The sequence below is a fragment of the Aristolochia californica genome, unplaced genomic scaffold (genome assembly GCF_029961685.1).
Source record: "Aristolochia californica isolate CCGP_79_NKW_82.1479 unplaced genomic scaffold, dmAriCali1.0.hap1 SCAF_16, whole genome shotgun sequence".
Taxonomy (NCBI): Eukaryota; Viridiplantae; Streptophyta; class Magnoliopsida; order Piperales; family Aristolochiaceae; genus Aristolochia; species Aristolochia californica.
Window position 1 is genome coordinate 19,634,445 of NW_027181837.1, and position 16,987 is coordinate 19,651,431.

Sequence of the window (16,987 nt, forward strand, 5' to 3'; positions counted from 1 at the left end):
TTTCCTCACTAATTACAAAGTTACCACTACGGAGAAAAAAACGATCCGTCTCGCTAATCCAGTTGACTACTTTCTCTCCGATTCGGACGTGTTCCTCGATTGGTCATCTTCTTGTCTATTGTCCGGATTCCAGACGATTTTCTCCAGTTGATTTCTGATTGTAGGGGTGAATTACTAGAAGAAATCAAAGTTTCTCAGACGGATTATTCGCACCGTAAGTTTTTTTTTTTTGGCTTTTGAGGACCTGATTTTTTTGTTTGGGAATTATCTTTGAACGAGATAACTGACAGTGGCCGCATCAGTAATTCATTTCTGGATGTATATGGATGCTTAGGACCGTTGCCTATATTCATGTTCTTTGTTGGATTTTCGATATGAGTCGTCCGTTTTCGTTCTCTGAAGATACCCAATGGAAGATGATTTTTGTAGAGAGCTGTATTTATTTCCAATTTTTCCTTTCAGATGTTGTTTTTCTCTTACAGGTCTTTCATTGGAATGGTTAAAAGGTTTGCCGTCATGGAAGGCTGTAAACCTTTTTTCTAATTGATTACTTAGATCTTTTATAAGAGGTGGAAGCTTTTCACTTATTTTGATGTTGTGGAGACAGTTGTATATTTATCTTAGTACCTAAGCATCAAGTAATTAAGTATTGGGTCGTGGAGAGCATCTATCAGACATGCTGTTTCACTACAATCAAGTTTCTTTACCAATTTGTTTGTCATGCTTTTCTTTTCCTATGCTTCTAACATAACCTGCAACATGTTTTGCTTGTGAATTCAACTTGTAGTATCATATATTATGAAGTAGAGGACATTCCTTTGAAAGAATTGGAAGGACATATACTGTTATTTTCAAGGGTGATTGTCTTTGATATCTTTTCAATCTCTGAAAGAGAGTAATGAAATGTTGAGCAATGAAATTGGTATAAGTAATTTTATGATTGTTCTCCAATTTGGTTTATTCAAGGTTTCCTTCTCAAATGAAACACTTATAGTGGTTCCTTAGCTTGGAGATTGAAGGTAGGGATGATATTCAGAACATCGTTCTGTCTGTTTGCATGCTAACTGTTTAGGGATGACTTTGGGTAGCAGATGTTTATGCTCCTAGAAGATTGAAGTTTTTCTTCTCAAGTGAAACATTTTTTAGTGGTTTCTTAGCTTGTACATTGATGGTGAGTATAGTATTCTGGAAATTCAATTTAATTTTCTGTATCTTGACTAGTTGGAGCTGATCTCGGACAGCTGATATTTTTGCTACTAGTAGCTTGAAGTTTTCTTCCTTCAGTGGTAATGCATCTCCGATTTGTACTGTTAGGAAGCTTTACAAATATTCTTAGTTTTATTTGATGTTCCTTTTCTATTTTCTAGGGGATTAGGAACTGGACGTGGACCTCATATGGGCTGAGCTGAAGGTGTACTGTATCTAACTTTCTGATTGGAGTAAGAGTTCAAATATTAGATGCTGCTGTTACTCTCTTGATCAATCTACATGCCACTTACCTCTACATGTAGCAGAACACTAGTCTTGCTTTGTGTCGTAACAGATAGGGGAATGTCACCTTTTAGTTGTCACGGCCAGGACCCAACAATAATTTTTAAGGAGTCTTGCTATGATAAACTGGTCATTTTTTCTATATATGAGCCTTAAGCCTTTTCAGTTCTATCATTTAGTTAAATGCCTATAATGAGTTTCTCCTTTAAATGTGCTCATTAATATGATCTTCAATTATATTCTATTGAGTGTCACTGGATCTTCTTTTGCTGTCTGTTGGTAGAAATGGCTGGTGCTATTGTTCTAAAGAGGTACTGGAAAGTCTTGGTCAGTGGGAGTGATTTTTCTGCAGTTCAAATAATGATTGTGGGTTTGTTGTGAACCTTGATATTTAACTTTAGGGACTCTTAAAATGACCTTGTTAAATCAAGCAGATGAACCTGAGTATATTCTGAATATGAGCTTCATCATTTTCATAAAAAAAAAAAAAAGAAACAAGTATGGTGTATGTTATTAGTGCATATATGGCAACAGGCGCAAGTCTCAAAAGATGTAGGCATAGTCCTTACCCTGGGAGTGTAATTATGTTGGTTTTATTGGGTGCAGAGCCATACATGATGTTTCTTATGCCTGTATTTTTAACAGCTTGGGTGATTGCATCTAAATCCTTTGCTCATGAGTTTTTCGTCAAAGTTATTAGGTATTATATTATTATTATTATTTATAAACGTTACAATTGCACTTTATGCATTGCTGATAGTTTATCAGTTATAACTTGTAGCTGAGGGAAGTCTTGGTTTCTTTCTTTTTCTTTTCTTTTTTTTTGTTTTTTGTTTTTTTTATCTCTCTCGGAATGTCTGACAGCAAATTTGATGTTTCAAATGTCTACTATTTCATTTCAAATACCTTTACCTTCACTTTTTTTCTGGGTATATCAGTCATATAGAGCTGCCACCGAAGTCTGAACTCTGATATATGACTTTTGTTTTTATTTTTAACGTTTACATCACTTTGGTTTGCAGCAACCCCTGATAGAGGGACAGCTTTGGAGAGGGAATGCATTGTAGACAGAGTCAATTTTGAATATCCTTACTCGTATCTATCAAATCTTGTGGATGTAACGTGTCACAAATTGTCAACTCTAGAAAGTACACTGAAGATATGGAGGAAAGTGGAAAAGGCAGTGAGAGATGGGGAGCAGCCATTGCAAATTTAACAGAGATGGGAAGCAATCTTGAATCTCTTCAGAAGCTACTGTTGAAAAAAGCAGTTTTTGTGGATGAGGAGACATTTACAAAGGCATCTCTCACCTCTGAACAGGCAAAAACCATCAAGGTACTCATCATCAGAGCCTTGCCCGTCTTTTTCGTTTTTGAACAGGAAGAGAAAAAAATTTGAACATCACCAGAGCCTTGTCCCAACTATGTTGGTTTGGTTGCATAAGCTCTCATGCATTTTGCTTTATCATTTTGGATCCATACTATAAAACCCTGACAAAATTGGCCGGTTGATCTGGATTCAGTTGGATCCGATCCCTCTTATGGGTCAAAGTTTTACAAGACTCTGAAATGGTTCAAATGCTTACAGGCCTGGTCAACCCGGTATTTGTTGTGCAATGGAATTCACACACAGCATAGACAGTTGCCCCCTTCCTCTCTTTTTCACCATTAGTGAGGAGCGTGGGGGGCTCCTCCTCCTATGGTGCTAGAAAAGTAGGAGGAGAGGGAGTGGTGGCAGTTCCTCTCCCCCTCTTTGTGTTTTTTTTTTTTTTTTTTTGGGAGGAGGCAGGGAAGGTTGCAGTAAGGCTGCCGCTGCAGGGCCAGTGGCCCAAGATGACCTATTTTGAATTTGTGAGAGAAGATTCTCTCAAAATTTGTTGAGATAACATTTTTTGAAAGGAGTGATTAACGTGTCTTAGTCCAAAAAATTATTAAATAAATAGAAAAGGGGAGTAGCATTGAAATGGAATGCTGTTGTATATCCAATGTTAATAGTGTTAAGGAATAGTCCCACATGGATTAGTGAGTACAAGGATCTTGAGTTTATTAGTTGGGAAAGAGGTTTCCTAAGTTGGCTAGTCATTTTGGGATGGGCAATGGACATTGTTGAAATGCTTGCATTATACCCAATGTTCCCAAAGAAAAGAAGAATTTGCTTTCCACATGTTAGAAAAGGTCAACGATATTAAAAAAGCATTCCATGCTATAGATGGATTCAGCAGAACTCTTGTTTTTGATGTCTTATAATGTTTTTAATTATGACTTTCCCAATACGTTAAGCATGGGCAGGGGGTCTGTTTTACTTGGCCATTCTTTCCCAGGTATTGCTTCCAGATTTCAATCATATCTTATGATTGTGTGAATTGAGCTGGAATAGTGCAGAACTTATTATAACTTTTTGAATAGTTTGAATTTCATTCATATTTGAGTATCTGGAAATTCATAGATAGAAGTTGGTCTGGACCACTGCATGGTTGGTTTTTTTTTTTTTTTCAGTTTCCATTGAAACAGAACAGGAAAAAAAAACACTAGATATTGACGACATTTTGCTACTGTAATAGTAAATAACATTTCATGAACTTGTTTGAACAATTTGGATTTGCTCAGGCACTTGAACAGAGAGTAGCAACTTTAGAACGAGAGCTTGATGCAGCAATTACAGCTGCAGCCCGTGCTCGATCTGAAAAAAGGCAAGCTGAGGCTGCACAAAAAACTGCTGAGTTGCATGCACTTGAAGTAACTAGAGAGCTCAATAACACCACAAGTATGTGCCCTGCTTAACTTTTTATTAAAATCTGGTTGTATTTTGTAATCTAGCATATTTGTGCATTGATGTGCGGTCAGAAAACAAGAAAAATGACAAAAACAAAGAGGTAGTGAATGAGAATATACTGTAATTTGTATTAGTCAACATGAGAATAACCATTTTTGAAGAAAGGGAGATCTCCAAGTTGGTGATGAACTGAGTTTAGTTTTGGATGCATGCTTCTGCTTAGCATCTTGTACTTCATACTTGATGTGCATTTAAAAAAGCTGAAACTACTGAGTATTTTACTCAGATACGCTTTAATGAGTCTAGTCAAGATGTACAAACCCTAGTTTCTGAAAGACAAAAAAGGACAAACCAAGGCAGTAGTGATGAAACGAGGTCAGTTTCAGAAGCTTGGATTGGCTTGACCAAGATCTATTGAGATGGTTCAAGACAGTCTGCAGTTAATTGTGATTGACAAGTTCCATAACTTATTGCACAAGTAGTTTTGAAGTGTTCATATTCAATAAAAATGGAAAATTAGTTGTAGAGGTTTTTTTTTGTGTGTGTGTGTGTTGCAGCATAGATTTCTAAGAAAAAGAAAATTTCATGTATTAACTCCTAGCAGATGTTTTCAAGCTTCACATGGAAGAGTTGCGCATGAAACAAGAGGAAATAGCAAAAAGAGACAGTGATATCAAGGTGCTGGAAGCTATAATCCAGACGCTAAGCGGAAGGAATTCAACACCGGCGGGGGATAATTAAGACCCGTCTGTATGCATCTGTAACACTGGTTTATTTGTATGATTGTTGCTTTTACCCGGTCCTTTTTTGCTTGTATATACAATAAGAGTTAGACTTCTTAATATATCCATTCCCACGAGGAATGAATGGTAGATTATATAAAGACAAAGAGGGTTAGTGCATTTGGAAAGTAGATCACCTAAAGAAAGAGAAAGTGAATGTGAATTCTAAGGTGATTTTCCTTTGAAAATGTAGTTTTTTGGTATTAACATGTCCCATAGCAAGACAATGATGTGACAAGCTTATTGCACAAGATTGTAACAAAGATATCCTCTTATGGCAGTAGAGTGTGAGCTTTTCATCGTATGTTATCCTTTTATCTTGAAAGTGAAAAGGTTGAAATTTGTACGTTTAAAGATTATAGGTAATAAGGTATATGCTTGAGCACACAAACTTCCTGCCTGAATAGGCAACTTGGCCTACAAGTTCGCCTTGGTTGTAAAACACTAAATTAGTGCAACAATGAGATGCAAAAGTTACATCAAGGGGCAGTGTTTGAACATAGCATTTTCGTACATGATCGAAATAGTAGAGAGTGCCTAAAAACCCGAGGCTACAAACCTATTGTTCTAAAGTAAAAGCATTAAAGTTAAAACACAACACTTCTAGTCATTTATTTCTCGGTTTTGGTACTGTAATCCTCATTAACTTAATTTTGGTGATAACAAATATTTAAACTATGATTATTTGAGTTAATAAAAATTTTATAGTATTTAAAGGTTTGTTCAAGAATTGGCTCAACAACCCATTCAAAATTCCAATTGAAAAAAAATGAAAAACATATCAAGATAAAAGACACTTTGTCTAAACAATTGGCAACACCAATGCAAATGACTGATTCAAAAAAGCAGAAATGCTCTTCCAAAGCAATTGTTCAAGTATGCGTTCGAACTACCAGAAGATTCCTCAGTTTAACATAGTATGTGATATAGGACGCTTTGTTTAAATGGATAGACACCAATCATTTGAAAGACTAGAAAAAAAAATGTCTCTATGAGAATTTGTTTAGCCCATTACTCAAACAACTAAAAGATAATGAATAGGTGATTATTGAAGACTGTTTGAATTGACCATCAGTAGATAATTGCATATGAAGATTCAAATCTTCCATTTGGCCTTGCAGTTCTCTAAAATTTTATAATATTAAGCATTTTGTTATAATTTCTTACCTTTGATATGGTTGGATTTTACTAGAGGAAAAATGCCAATTTTTTTTATAAAAACCTTTAGTTATCCGAATGTTGATCCTTACCTATTTAAGGTATTTCTCTCCCAAAATCATTTATCCAAGGTTGGTTATGGAGGGTAAGTGTGCACTCATGCTCCCTCGAGCCTTTAAACATATTTGTGGCATTCAATTTGAAGAAAAGAAGCCAAAACTAGAGGTTTTCAAATAAGTTTTTTTTTTTTTTTAAAACTAAGTACTTCTGCTCTCTAGTTTGAAATCATTTGACTATGCCTAAGGTTTTCTTTGTTGAAATCTAATATTACACTTTGAAGTCATTGCTTTTAAGTTCAACTTATGTTTTAGTTGTGAGTGTTTCAATGTTGACTTTTAATTAGGCATATCATAACAGTATTTAGAAAAAACTTTGATAATGAGCTTTAATCTCATTGAGTATTGAATTTGAAATCATATTTGAGTTTAATTATTGAGGTGCTACTACTTTAGTAGAATCGCCTAGGATTGTGTATACTCATTATTGCTCTCTTAATTGTAGAATCAACCTAATTAGAGGCATACTTGTACTACTACTGTAAAGCAAGCGATCCTTGCATTGAAAATTAAATCAATTAACTTGTGTGACCTAATTTAGAGTTCAAAATCCCTTTCAAGGGTATGGCGAGTGTATCTAGTTGCAGATAATAAGTCCCAAGTGTGGGTAGGTATTATAATTTAGATTGAAGAAGAGTTTTTTTACTATAAATGCTATTTGGATACTGAACATAGTAATTTAACTCAAACGTGAAAAAACTGAAAATAGATGAGCTACTTGAATTTGGGTCGTAAACTACTATAAATCCTTAAGCATTTGTAATTTGATTGTTTTGTTACAAATTTGTGCATTGTTAGTGTGCTTAGCTAATAGAGTATGAGTTAAAGTTTAAAATTACTCATAAATCTTGATAAAACCTATGCCCTACTCCCCCCATTTATAGGTTAATTCTTATAGGACCTAACATATAGTTTCATGTCTCTTAGTGTTGCATCTGGTCCTTGTAATAGGTAAAAGAAAGAGTGTAAATACTATTTAAAGGTATAAAAAGGGAGAGATCGAGGACTTAAACCAATGAACCTGCCCTTGTTGGCCTAGATAACACTCGGGAGGCAAATAAATGAGTGTCTAAAAGTTACAAAAACAAAATTTCTTAATTCAAAGGCATAGTGAACAGAATGAAGATAATAACACTATTTGAAACAACAGAATGTTATCGAAGTGTACCCTAGTGTGCTTATCTTTGCTTGAAAAGTCTTGTTTGAGAAATCCATTAAAACTTGTGGGGTTTTGAAATGTGTTGTCACAAACACCTACAAAGTGCACAAAGCACTTTCCAAATTAGAAAAAGGCTCATCAAGAACCTCAACAGAATCCCAAAGGAAGACCCATTTGTTATCATGGCACATGCTAACCAACCATTTGAATATTAAAGAATTACAAAATGAAGAGCACAACTCCAATAGCCACTTACTAATATTTAATGTGGAGAGAAAGCAAACAATGATCTTCATAAGAATTACAATGAGAATGTACAGAAAAAACACAGTCGAAGCTCTATTAAATGATATATAAGTTTTACAAGTGGGGTTTCATGAATTTTTTTATGTCTAAAGTGATTTCCATCAAGAGCTACTTACCCATTCTAGAAATGGGTGAATCGATAGTTAAAAATGGCAACTAGCCATTTTTTTTTTTTACCATTGGAGGTAGAGGTCCCTCTCTCCCACTACAATCAACTCTAGGTTACCCAAAATTCCCATGATAACTAGAATATACTCTAGATAAACCGACTCCACTCAATTTATTCCAACAAACAATGTCTATTTTCACAACAGGGTAGAGTCGACTCTTGGTATCTAGAGTCAACTCTGCTCTACCTTGAAAAACGAATGGTGTCAACTCTAATTACCTTATTCTAGAAAGCAAAATAGAAGAAATAAGGGGACTACAAATAACTCCAGGTATCTAGACTCGACTCTACCCGTACTAAAAACTATTCTTACTTTTTTTTTTTTTTTCAAAAACTTGCACTCATGGCTCTTGAGCTAATCTACTTCATATAAATTGTTTCCGACTTAAATACTCCCCTATGATTTTCTCACTCATCCATATAAAACATGCTTTGATAGTCTTGAAAACAAAAAATCATACCTAGACTTACATGCATTGGACATCTTCTTAGCAAGCATACTTCCTTGTCCTTTGGTAGTTTATGTCAACTCAGTGAGTTGACTCGTTACCTCCAAACTTGGCCGAGTTTCCCCAGCATTGTAGGGATCACGGCGGTTGCTTTTGATTTTTAATCGGGTGGTGAGACCCGATTAAAGAGGTGGCGGCTCCATTGCGGAAAGCGAACCACTGGGGCCCACCGAAAGAAACACTAGCCGTCGATCGGAAAATTAAAAAAAAGTACACCGAGAGCAATTGAGTCAGACTAATACCTTTACTTCCACGTGAAACAAACTACCGGGCCCACCTGCAAAGAACGGTCGATAAAGGATCATTTCGAAAAGTGGGCCCACCATCACGATCTCTCCAACAGTTCCACTGTGCAACTACAAATTTCTAGTTTCCGAAAAATTGGAATTTCCTTTCGCTTGTCCGCTTCTGTCTTCCAAGTCTCCCATTAATATTTCAGGGCGCTCCCCGAAAGAGTGTGCCCGTCACTCTCTGCGCCTCTCTTTCGCCGTGGGAGATCGATCTTTGCGGAGATCCGCAGCCGTCGTCGGTACAAGGTTTTCCCGTTCTTTCGGTTTCTTGCTTGCATTTATGCAGTTAGATTCGCTAGTGTTGGTCGATTGGTCAATCACCGGAGTCGTGTTTGTTTTGCCGCTTAATATTTGATCCCGCGTAGTTTATTTGATTCGTTTGGGGATAGGGAGTTTTGGGTTTCTGATTTTCTATGGGCTTTTGTTCGGCTATTTTTAGTTTATGCTTGGGTTGGAGTGTGTTTTTTGGCTAGAAGGAAGTGAGCGGAGGGTGGTTTTTTTTATGTTGTCGCGCTTGATTTCTAAAATTGCTAATTTTATAAGATCTGCGAATTCATAATAACGTTATGGATTTGGCGTGAAGTGGTTTCCAAGTTCTAATTGATTACACTTACTTTTTTGTGTTTTGAGCGACTTTTGAGTTGTGATTCTAACCGGTGTTTCTGGTACTTTCTGATATGTCTAGATCTGCACTCTATTTTTTTCCCTTCATTTTTAAGGTTTAGATTTTGTTCGATTCTCGAACGACTTATTTGGCTTGGGCTCTTTTTTACCAGCTTGCGGGGAAACCCGTGATTGGGGATTTTTGGCGTGTTTTCTTTGACCAGGGTTTTGAGTTTGGTTTTGTCTCTATTATTTTTGGAATCGTGTTTAGATACTTTTTTTTTTTTTTTTTTTTTTAAAGTAAAATTTATTTCAAAGCCGTTTGTTTTTAAAACATTTTACCCCTCTTAGATATCTCAGGTTGGGGAATAATCCGAGTGTCATGCCCTTCTTCTCTGTTTTGTAGCATTACAGGACTCACTATACTTCCTTTTCATGTCTACACTTCTACTTTCTAAGGACACTCTCGCTTGAGCTTCTTTGCTTCCTTTTCCCCCTCTGTATTTTCTTTTTGCTTGCTTTTACTCTTTATCTTTGGCATCCAATTTGTTATGGTTTTATTCTGGTCATGTGTAGTTTTGGACTGTTAATGCTCTTTTCTAACCCATTATTGGAACTAATTTCACTTCAATGGCTCCATTAGAACTCCTCCTTTGGCTATTTATTTTGGAACAGACCCTGTTTGCTTTGTTTTTGTCCAAATTCCATAGAAATTATTGACTTTCTTATGCGTTGGTTTTGTTGAATTTTTGGTTCTAGTTTCTACTAGGTTGATAGAGTATTCTTGTAATTCTTGCTCCTTCGTGATTTTTTTTTTTTAGCTCGTATTCCTGCATGCGCTAGCTCTATATTCAACTTTCTGAATTGTGTTTGGATGTTCAAGTTGCATATATTTCCATGTTACATTTCTCCTTCCCGATGTTTGAAAAGGTGCATGTAATTCATGTTCCTCTTCTTATTGTAAAAATTCAGGTTTGGAAACGCATAGTGGCAGTTTTACTGCAAGATGGCATCACAGACTGGGTCTTCTGTTCCAGCGCCTACTGCTCAAGTGGTACGTTGTCTTTAGATTTGTTTGGGGGCATTTGTTAGTCTCCTGCCATAAACATTATAACTGTAGGTTTTTGAATGGGGATGATGATGTTGATTACAATATAAGTAATATTAACAGTAGTTTGAATATTTAATATTTTATAACAGAAATGGTTATTTAATTAACAATTAGTATTTATTATTAAAATAATTATTATTATTATTATTATTGAAACCGTACTTTGTTTATCATCACTTTAATAAGTATAGTTTTGGGGGGGGGGGGGGGGGGGGTATCTGATTGCTCTTTTACTGATTTTCAGGTTGCAAGTGCATTTGTCGAGCAGTACTATACCATTCTTCATGAATCACCTGAGTCGGTGTACAGGTTCTATCAGGAACAGAGTGTGCTGAGCCATCCTGGACCAAATGGCGATATGACTTCTGTAACAACCACAGAAGTACGTCTCTGTGATTAGAGAACATTAGTAAATTTGAAATTTTATTACTGCATAGTACTTCGGTTATTCATAAGGTGTCGATTCAAGTTGAATAAACAAATAAGATGTGCTGAATAAATTATATTTTGGGTGTCATCTTGGTTGCAGGCCATCAATGACAAGATTTTATCCTTAAATTTTAAGGATTTTAAGGTTGAGTTAAGGACTGTTGATGCCCAGGATTCCCACCAAGGTGGAGTAATTGTCCTAGTAACTGGTTGGCATATGGCAATTGATGAAGTGAGAAGAAAATTTATCCAGTCTTTTTTTTTAGCCCCACAAGATACAGGTTATTTTGTCCTGAATGACATTTTTAGATATGTGGATGAGGATGAGCTGTTGGAGAACAGCTCTTTGATAGCTAATAATGTCAGTGTGGATGGTCCTGGAGCTCCCATTACTCCCGATCAAGGTAAAAGTTTTTTATATCCTTGTTTCTTGTTTGGACTTGAACTATTTCCAAATTTGATCTCTTTGTAAAGAAAAAAGAGTGCTTTATTTCTTTACCAAAAGTTTCAAATTTATTGTTCTGTCATTTTCAGAGACTGCGCCGCCTCCAGATCACCATGTACCTGTGGTGGAGGCCACCCCTTCTGTTTCTGAGGAAGAAGTCAAAAATGGAGAGGTATGTGGGAACCAGTCAGAAGAAACTTCAGCTGTTGAAGAGGACTTAGAGCCTGCTGCTCCTTCAAGTCCACATGAAGTTCACCCAGTTGTGGAGACAACAGCTTTGGCCCCAGAGGATGCTCCAAAGAAGTCATATGCATCAATTGTGAGTGATTTATTAATTGAGGTTTCTGTTTTACATTCTAGGTATTCTAAGAAAGCAGACCTGAGTTTATTTAACATGGGATACAATTTCCCCGCCTGCATGTTGCTGTTGCAAAAATGTTTTGAGCCATAACAAGGTGATGTTTAGACTGCCTTTCAAATGTGTTGGCGAATCTAGAAGTTGTCAATGGCTTAATTTTCTTGAGGAATTCTATTGGATGCTGGACAACTATAAGAATTCAGTTGGCATTGTTTGTGTGTCAAGGCTGGGTATATTTTGTGCGTTTCCAATGATTAAAGACTTGTCTCTGGCCATTCCACTGCTTATTCTAGATTGTGGCTTATGCGTGATTTCCATGGCAGTCCATGTTGTTCATGTTGTTCATGTGGATTCTCTTCTATTAAATGCTCTACCATTGTTTGTGTATGCATTTCTCACTGTGCCTACTGAAGAAATTTTATGGGAATAGGTGAAAGTCATGAAGGAGAGTAAAGCTTACACCCCAGTGAATATTTCTACTAGTACAGTAAGGGCTGCTCCTGCCACTGTAGAAAAGCAACCCCTTGCAACTCCTGCTCCTGCTCCAGCTCCTGCTCCAGCTCCAGCTCCAGCTCCAGCTCCTGCTCCGGCTCCGGCTCCGGCTCCAGCTCCAGCTCCAGCTCCAGCTCTGGTTCCTACTCCGGCTCCTTCTCTGGCTCCCACTGCTAATAATATTCCTGAAAGCAGTACTCATCTTGAGGAAGGTTTGTGGCTTTGGGTTTTCTGTTATCTTGTATGCAAACCATATGGGCTCACCATATGTTGTAGTGGGTCCTCCTGCTTATTATAAACAGGAGCATCTGATCCAATTTTTTTAACAAAACATTGCATGGATCTTGTTGTGATGTGTGAGATTGGTTTTTTTACCTTTGACCTGTGTGACTTTATTTTTTGTCTTACAGCTGAGTCCCACTCTATTTACATACGGAGTTTGCCATTGAACATACTAGATTCCCAACTAGAAGAGGAATTCAAGAAATTTGGGCGTATTAAGCTTGGTGGTGTTCAAGTCAGAAGTAATAAGGTTGGTTTGGTGCTTTGCTAAATTTTCTTGGCCGTATTTTTTGTCATTTATTTATTAGTTTTTTATGTTGTTTGCAAGTATCTCTTTGACTTCTTATCCATCCTGCTTATGTTTCTGTCTACTTTCTCTGGCATGTGAAGCAGCAAGGTTTCTGTTTTGGCTTTGTTGAGTTTGAGTCATCAAGTTCTGTGCGTAGTGCGATTGAGGTACTGGATCTTTCTGAAGTCTCTTGCTTTTTCATATTTTGTTTGGCTAACTGAAATCTATTTGCTGCAAATCCTCATCTAATAAGGACTGGCTAAAGAATTGCAAATAAATAGTCATCTAGTATTCCTCAACAATTGTTGCTTTTGGCAGTCAATGGGAGTTTGGAGATAAATGTCGTACTCAAGTAGAAAAGTAGATGATTCTGTTTTTATTTTCATTTTGGGATTTGTTGCGCTATGAATTTTGGAAACAACAAAATGATACAAGTGGGTGAGCTTTGAATATGAAAAGATTTGAGAAGCTGCTTACATCCGAATTGCTTATTTAGTTTGAAAAAAAATAGCTTATCTTGTGGGTTTTTTTAATCCCCTGAGATTTACCAAAATGCGAGTGTAACATTTAATGTCTAATTAAGTAGGAAGTTTTTTTTTTCTTGGGTTTCCTGAGGTTGGAGATGCTCTGTCGCTTGCTAATAGCTAATCTGTGCTGTTTTCTATCTCCTCACCGTGTAGATTTCCAAATACTTATTTCCATTAATCTTTTGGGAGCTGGTGACTATCTTATGAATCTTTGCCTCATTTCAATTATGGTGTATTTTTTTCCCATAATTCAGGCTTCGCCTATCATTATTGGGGGAAAACAAGCTTATGTCGAAGAAAAAAGAGCTACTTCTCGAGGAGGTAAGTAAAATGTTTCAGTGTCATGTTTTTAACTGCTTCCATTTTGTTTACAATTACTTTAAACCAGATTTCTTTCATTACAGGTAGTGGTGGTGGAAGAGGGCCGTTCTCCTCGGGAAGAGGAGCTAGTAGCGGTGGTTTCCGAAGTGACAGTTTTAGAGGCCGCACCATCTTCAGTGGACGTGGGTCTTTCGGTCGCAGTGATTACGGGACACGAGGAAGTGATTATGGAAGCCGTGGGAGGGGGCCGTCTCACCGTGAGGGATATCAACGTGTTGACCAAAATGGCAGAGGTGGTGCAGCTCGCTCTAGTGGGGGTTCAAACAATAACACTGGTCCTGCATGAGGCAGAGATCGTCAATGTCGGATTCATTTTTTTGACTGGTTTGAAGTTAGGAAGCGAGAGAGGTTCATAGTAATTTTGGATTTTCTTTTCACTCTTCTTTTTTTGTCTTCAAATTTTCTGCTAAGTTGAATGTCTCATATATGGTAATGTTATTAACTCTGGGATTTAGGATGGGATATGCCAAACCTTGAAGAGGATGATTAAAGAACACCTGCGAGATCTTTGATGTAATTTTTTAGAGAATCAATAGTTCTTACTTACAGAAAAGAACATCCATTATTTTTCATACTTCACCGAGTGTTTCTGCCACAGATTGGCTTCTTTTTAATCATCTCCAATGGCTGCTTTGGAAGCAACAACACTATTGAGGTCTGGCAGGTGTAATATGTGAAGCTGGAGCTATTGGCAGTCACCATTGGTACATTTCCATTATGTTGAGAGATCCACCTTTCAAACTAATGGAGCTATATTACTGGGATTTTTGAAATTTGATAATCCTTGTGTCAGCTTATGATTTGAAGTAATAGAGATAAAGATAAGAAGAGTATAGAGAATTTGAGACGATCTCAAATTGTAACTTTAAAAGCATTGTAAATTCGATCTTAGTGATAATATTGACTACAACCTTTAGTTCAACCGAGAAAAGCGAAGGGATGCGGCACAGAACCGCAGGAGCCAAAACCCAAAACCCTAGCAGCGAGTCGCGTCAGTGTTGAGGCTACGAAACCATGGCGAATTCGGTTACGGCGTCTTGGCAGAAATTGAAGGAAACTTACTCATCTATAGATGACGAGCAATGGAACCAGTATATGGTAAGCTCCCAATCTTCTTAGAGTTGCAGATACCTTTTTGGCGGGTTTTTTTTTCTCTTATTAAGCTTCCCTTCTTTCGATTTTGATGGGTTCCTTTCTATGTCTAGATTTGATTTAAGTTACCGATATTTGCCTCATTATGTTTTTCATCTGGACTGCTTGTTTTGAAATTGATACACTTGTCTGTCGCACTGCTGTTATGATCGTTTTATCTATTGTGTTAACGTTGCTTTAGAGGAGATGTGAAAAATCTACTTTGTTTTGTTTACCTTTTTTTTGTTGGTTTTAGACTTGTAGCTTCGAAGCGAAAGAGCATTTCTCTAAAGTGAAGAAATGGTGTCTGTTCGTCAAATCACTAAATAATCTTTAAACCTTGAGTGTTACCAGGATATAGAAGACTGGACTCGCATGGTATTTGAATGCCCTATATCATCAGGATTATTTTAGGTCTTCTGTGCTTTTGCTTGACATGGAAGTTAATTTTAGACGAAAATGACTTTGAAGATATGTTCACCAGAACCATATGGTGTAATTTGGTAGCTATCTCTGTTCAGGGCTCAGCTTTTCGTATATGTGGATGGTTTTTCAAGACATTGCATATTTAACTCATTTGACAGAGAAATCATACCGAAGTTAGAAATGATTTTAGAAAAACAGACCATGTGATTTACCTACATCAAACGTTGGGCACAATGTCATGATTTTGATTTTTTCATGTGAAAATGATGAAATTTCTTTCAATAGAAAATCAATGCAACAAGATAACCCCTGTGCAGGCATCAGTCATATAGAAATGTGCAATTAGGAGGAATTGAGGGACCATGCACAAAGAAGTTTTGATGATTTGCTCCTCTGCTAATTTGTCTAAAATGTGATTTGTGAATTGAGGAGTATGCTAGCACTTAACTGTCCATTACCATGTCATCAATTGCCACCTGATTTTAATCAAATCTCACCCAGCTTATCACTAAAAGACTATTACTGTTAATAACAAAAGGACCAGAAAACTAAGTTTATGGAGTTTTATGCCAGCAGTAGAGATATTAATTCTGCCTCATTCGAGTCAATTACACTAAGTGAGTCAAAATATAAAAGGAGTATACAAGCCTTCTGAATTTTTATATACTTCATGTCCATGGTGTTGAGGGTGATGATGCCAATTACTACCACCAGCTGTAGCTCCAGTTCTTCTGTCATAGTTGACAAAAAAGCTTCATCTGATCTACCACGCTCTCCCTTCCTGTCCCTGTCCCTGTCCCTACAATTGAAGTGAATAAACTTTAAATGTTACATTACCATATATGGGAGAGACCATAATCAACTGTCAAAGCATTGATTAATGGCGATCATCTAATGCGCCTAAACACATTTTACATAGCAGGTGAAGTGCAGAGTCTGGAGATTGAGTTCGACAACATTGTCACATTGTTATGATGGTAGTTGAATTGGATTATTGAAATGATAGTAATTGTTTGTTAGCTTGTCAGGATTTCAGGATTAATAATCATTTTTTTATTTCATTTACCATGTTATTGAGTATCATGATATTCTTCCAAGGAATGTAACGTCCGAGTTTGTCATTCTATCGATCATGATTCTATTTGGAAATACAAAGGTTTGGTCAAATCTTGCACATTTTGTCTTGCTAGTAGCTAGAGGCAAAAAGGTTGCATGTGGGATTTTTTTGTCAGCTTTGTTCTACGGAGAGAATAATTTTTTTCTATTCTCTTGCAGTGCAATGATTGTATTTTAATTTAGAACATTGGATATGGAGATTATGAGTTAGTCAATATGTTGTCAATAGCTCTGTTGTTTGCAACTCAGAACTCAAAAGATGGTAATTGGGATCTGTGAATCTGTCTGGATTTTTTATGTTCATGATTTTTAGAACTTTAGAAAGGTTTGATTTCAACGAGTTAGTTTTTTCCATAACATAGTTTTTATCTTTTTTGCATGGTATTGTGAACTCTTGATAATATCCAAAAAGAAAAGTGTACTCTATAGTAGCTGTAATTTTGATTCTTATGTCTTGCCCTTTCCAGTTGTGAACTATGTGATCCATATAAAAGTAGATTGTGTCAGTAGGAGTTTTTGAGATTGAGGATTGACAACAAACTCTCATGTATATATTCCACACTTCCAATGCTCAGTAAATAAATTATCTTCAATCAGTCCTTGGGTGTTAACTATTGAAAAGCATGTGATAGGGATAGAAGCTGC

At 36.6% G+C, this 16,987-nt stretch overlaps 2 protein-coding genes across 7 annotated transcripts; both read left to right on the forward strand.

Moving 5' to 3' along the window:
- The first annotated feature begins 25 nt into the window (after window positions 1-25).
- On the forward strand, window positions 26-5,316 carry LOC137953863 (uncharacterized). 4 transcript variants are annotated; one of them, XM_068801399.1, is made up of 6 exons: window positions 26-214; window positions 1,222-1,286; window positions 1,368-1,439; window positions 2,514-2,826; window positions 4,098-4,254; window positions 4,868-5,316. In XM_068801399.1, exons 4-6 carry the CDS (start codon window positions 2,653-2,655, stop codon window positions 5,002-5,004), a joined length of 468 nt encoding a protein of 155 aa, XP_068657500.1. In that variant the 5' UTR covers window positions 26-214; window positions 1,222-1,286; window positions 1,368-1,439; window positions 2,514-2,652; the 3' UTR covers window positions 5,005-5,316. The 4 variants fall into 4 exon arrangements, with proteins under 4 accessions (XP_068657500.1, XP_068657499.1, XP_068657501.1 ...); XM_068801398.1 differs by lacking the exon at window positions 1,222-1,286; XM_068801400.1 differs by lacking the exon at window positions 1,222-1,286 and having other exon boundaries at window positions 1,368-1,411.
- Window positions 5,317-8,865: 3,549 nt separating this feature from the next.
- LOC137953205 (nuclear transport factor 2-like) lies at window positions 8,866-14,473 on the forward strand. Of its 3 annotated transcripts, none has more exons than XM_068800481.1 (10): window positions 8,866-8,998; window positions 10,328-10,409; window positions 10,711-10,848; window positions 10,996-11,299; window positions 11,430-11,659; window positions 12,129-12,402; window positions 12,601-12,722; window positions 12,863-12,928; window positions 13,543-13,609; window positions 13,693-14,473. In XM_068800481.1, exons 2-10 carry the CDS (start codon window positions 10,362-10,364, stop codon window positions 13,953-13,955), a joined length of 1,512 nt encoding a protein of 503 aa, XP_068656582.1. In that variant the 5' UTR covers window positions 8,866-8,998; window positions 10,328-10,361; the 3' UTR covers window positions 13,956-14,473. The 3 variants fall into 3 exon arrangements, with proteins under 3 accessions (XP_068656582.1, XP_068656583.1, XP_068656584.1); XM_068800482.1 differs by having other exon boundaries at window positions 8,866-8,991; XM_068800483.1 differs by having other exon boundaries at window positions 12,866-12,928; window positions 13,693-14,425.
- Window positions 14,474-16,987: the final 2,514 nt, after the last annotated feature.

Excerpts from the sequence above, each read along its gene's own strand:
- LOC137953863 (XM_068801399.1), top strand. The coding sequence starts at position 2,653 with ATGGAGGAAAGTGGAAAAGGCAGTGAGAGATGGGGAGCAGCCATTGCA. Across the intron at positions 2,827-4,097 it reads AACAGGCAAAAACCATCAAG|GCACTTGAACAGAGAGTAGC; the intron begins GTACTCATCATC and ends GGATTTGCTCAG. Across the intron at positions 4,255-4,867 it reads AGAGCTCAATAACACCACAA|ATGTTTTCAAGCTTCACATG; the intron begins GTATGTGCCCTG and ends AACTCCTAGCAG.
- LOC137953205 (XM_068800481.1), top strand. The coding sequence starts at position 10,362 with ATGGCATCACAGACTGGGTCTTCTGTTCCAGCGCCTACTGCTCAAGTG. Across the intron at positions 10,410-10,710 it reads CAGCGCCTACTGCTCAAGTG|GTTGCAAGTGCATTTGTCGA; the intron begins GTACGTTGTCTT and ends ACTGATTTTCAG. Across the intron at positions 12,723-12,862 it reads TTCAAGTCAGAAGTAATAAG|CAGCAAGGTTTCTGTTTTGG; the intron begins GTTGGTTTGGTG and ends TGGCATGTGAAG.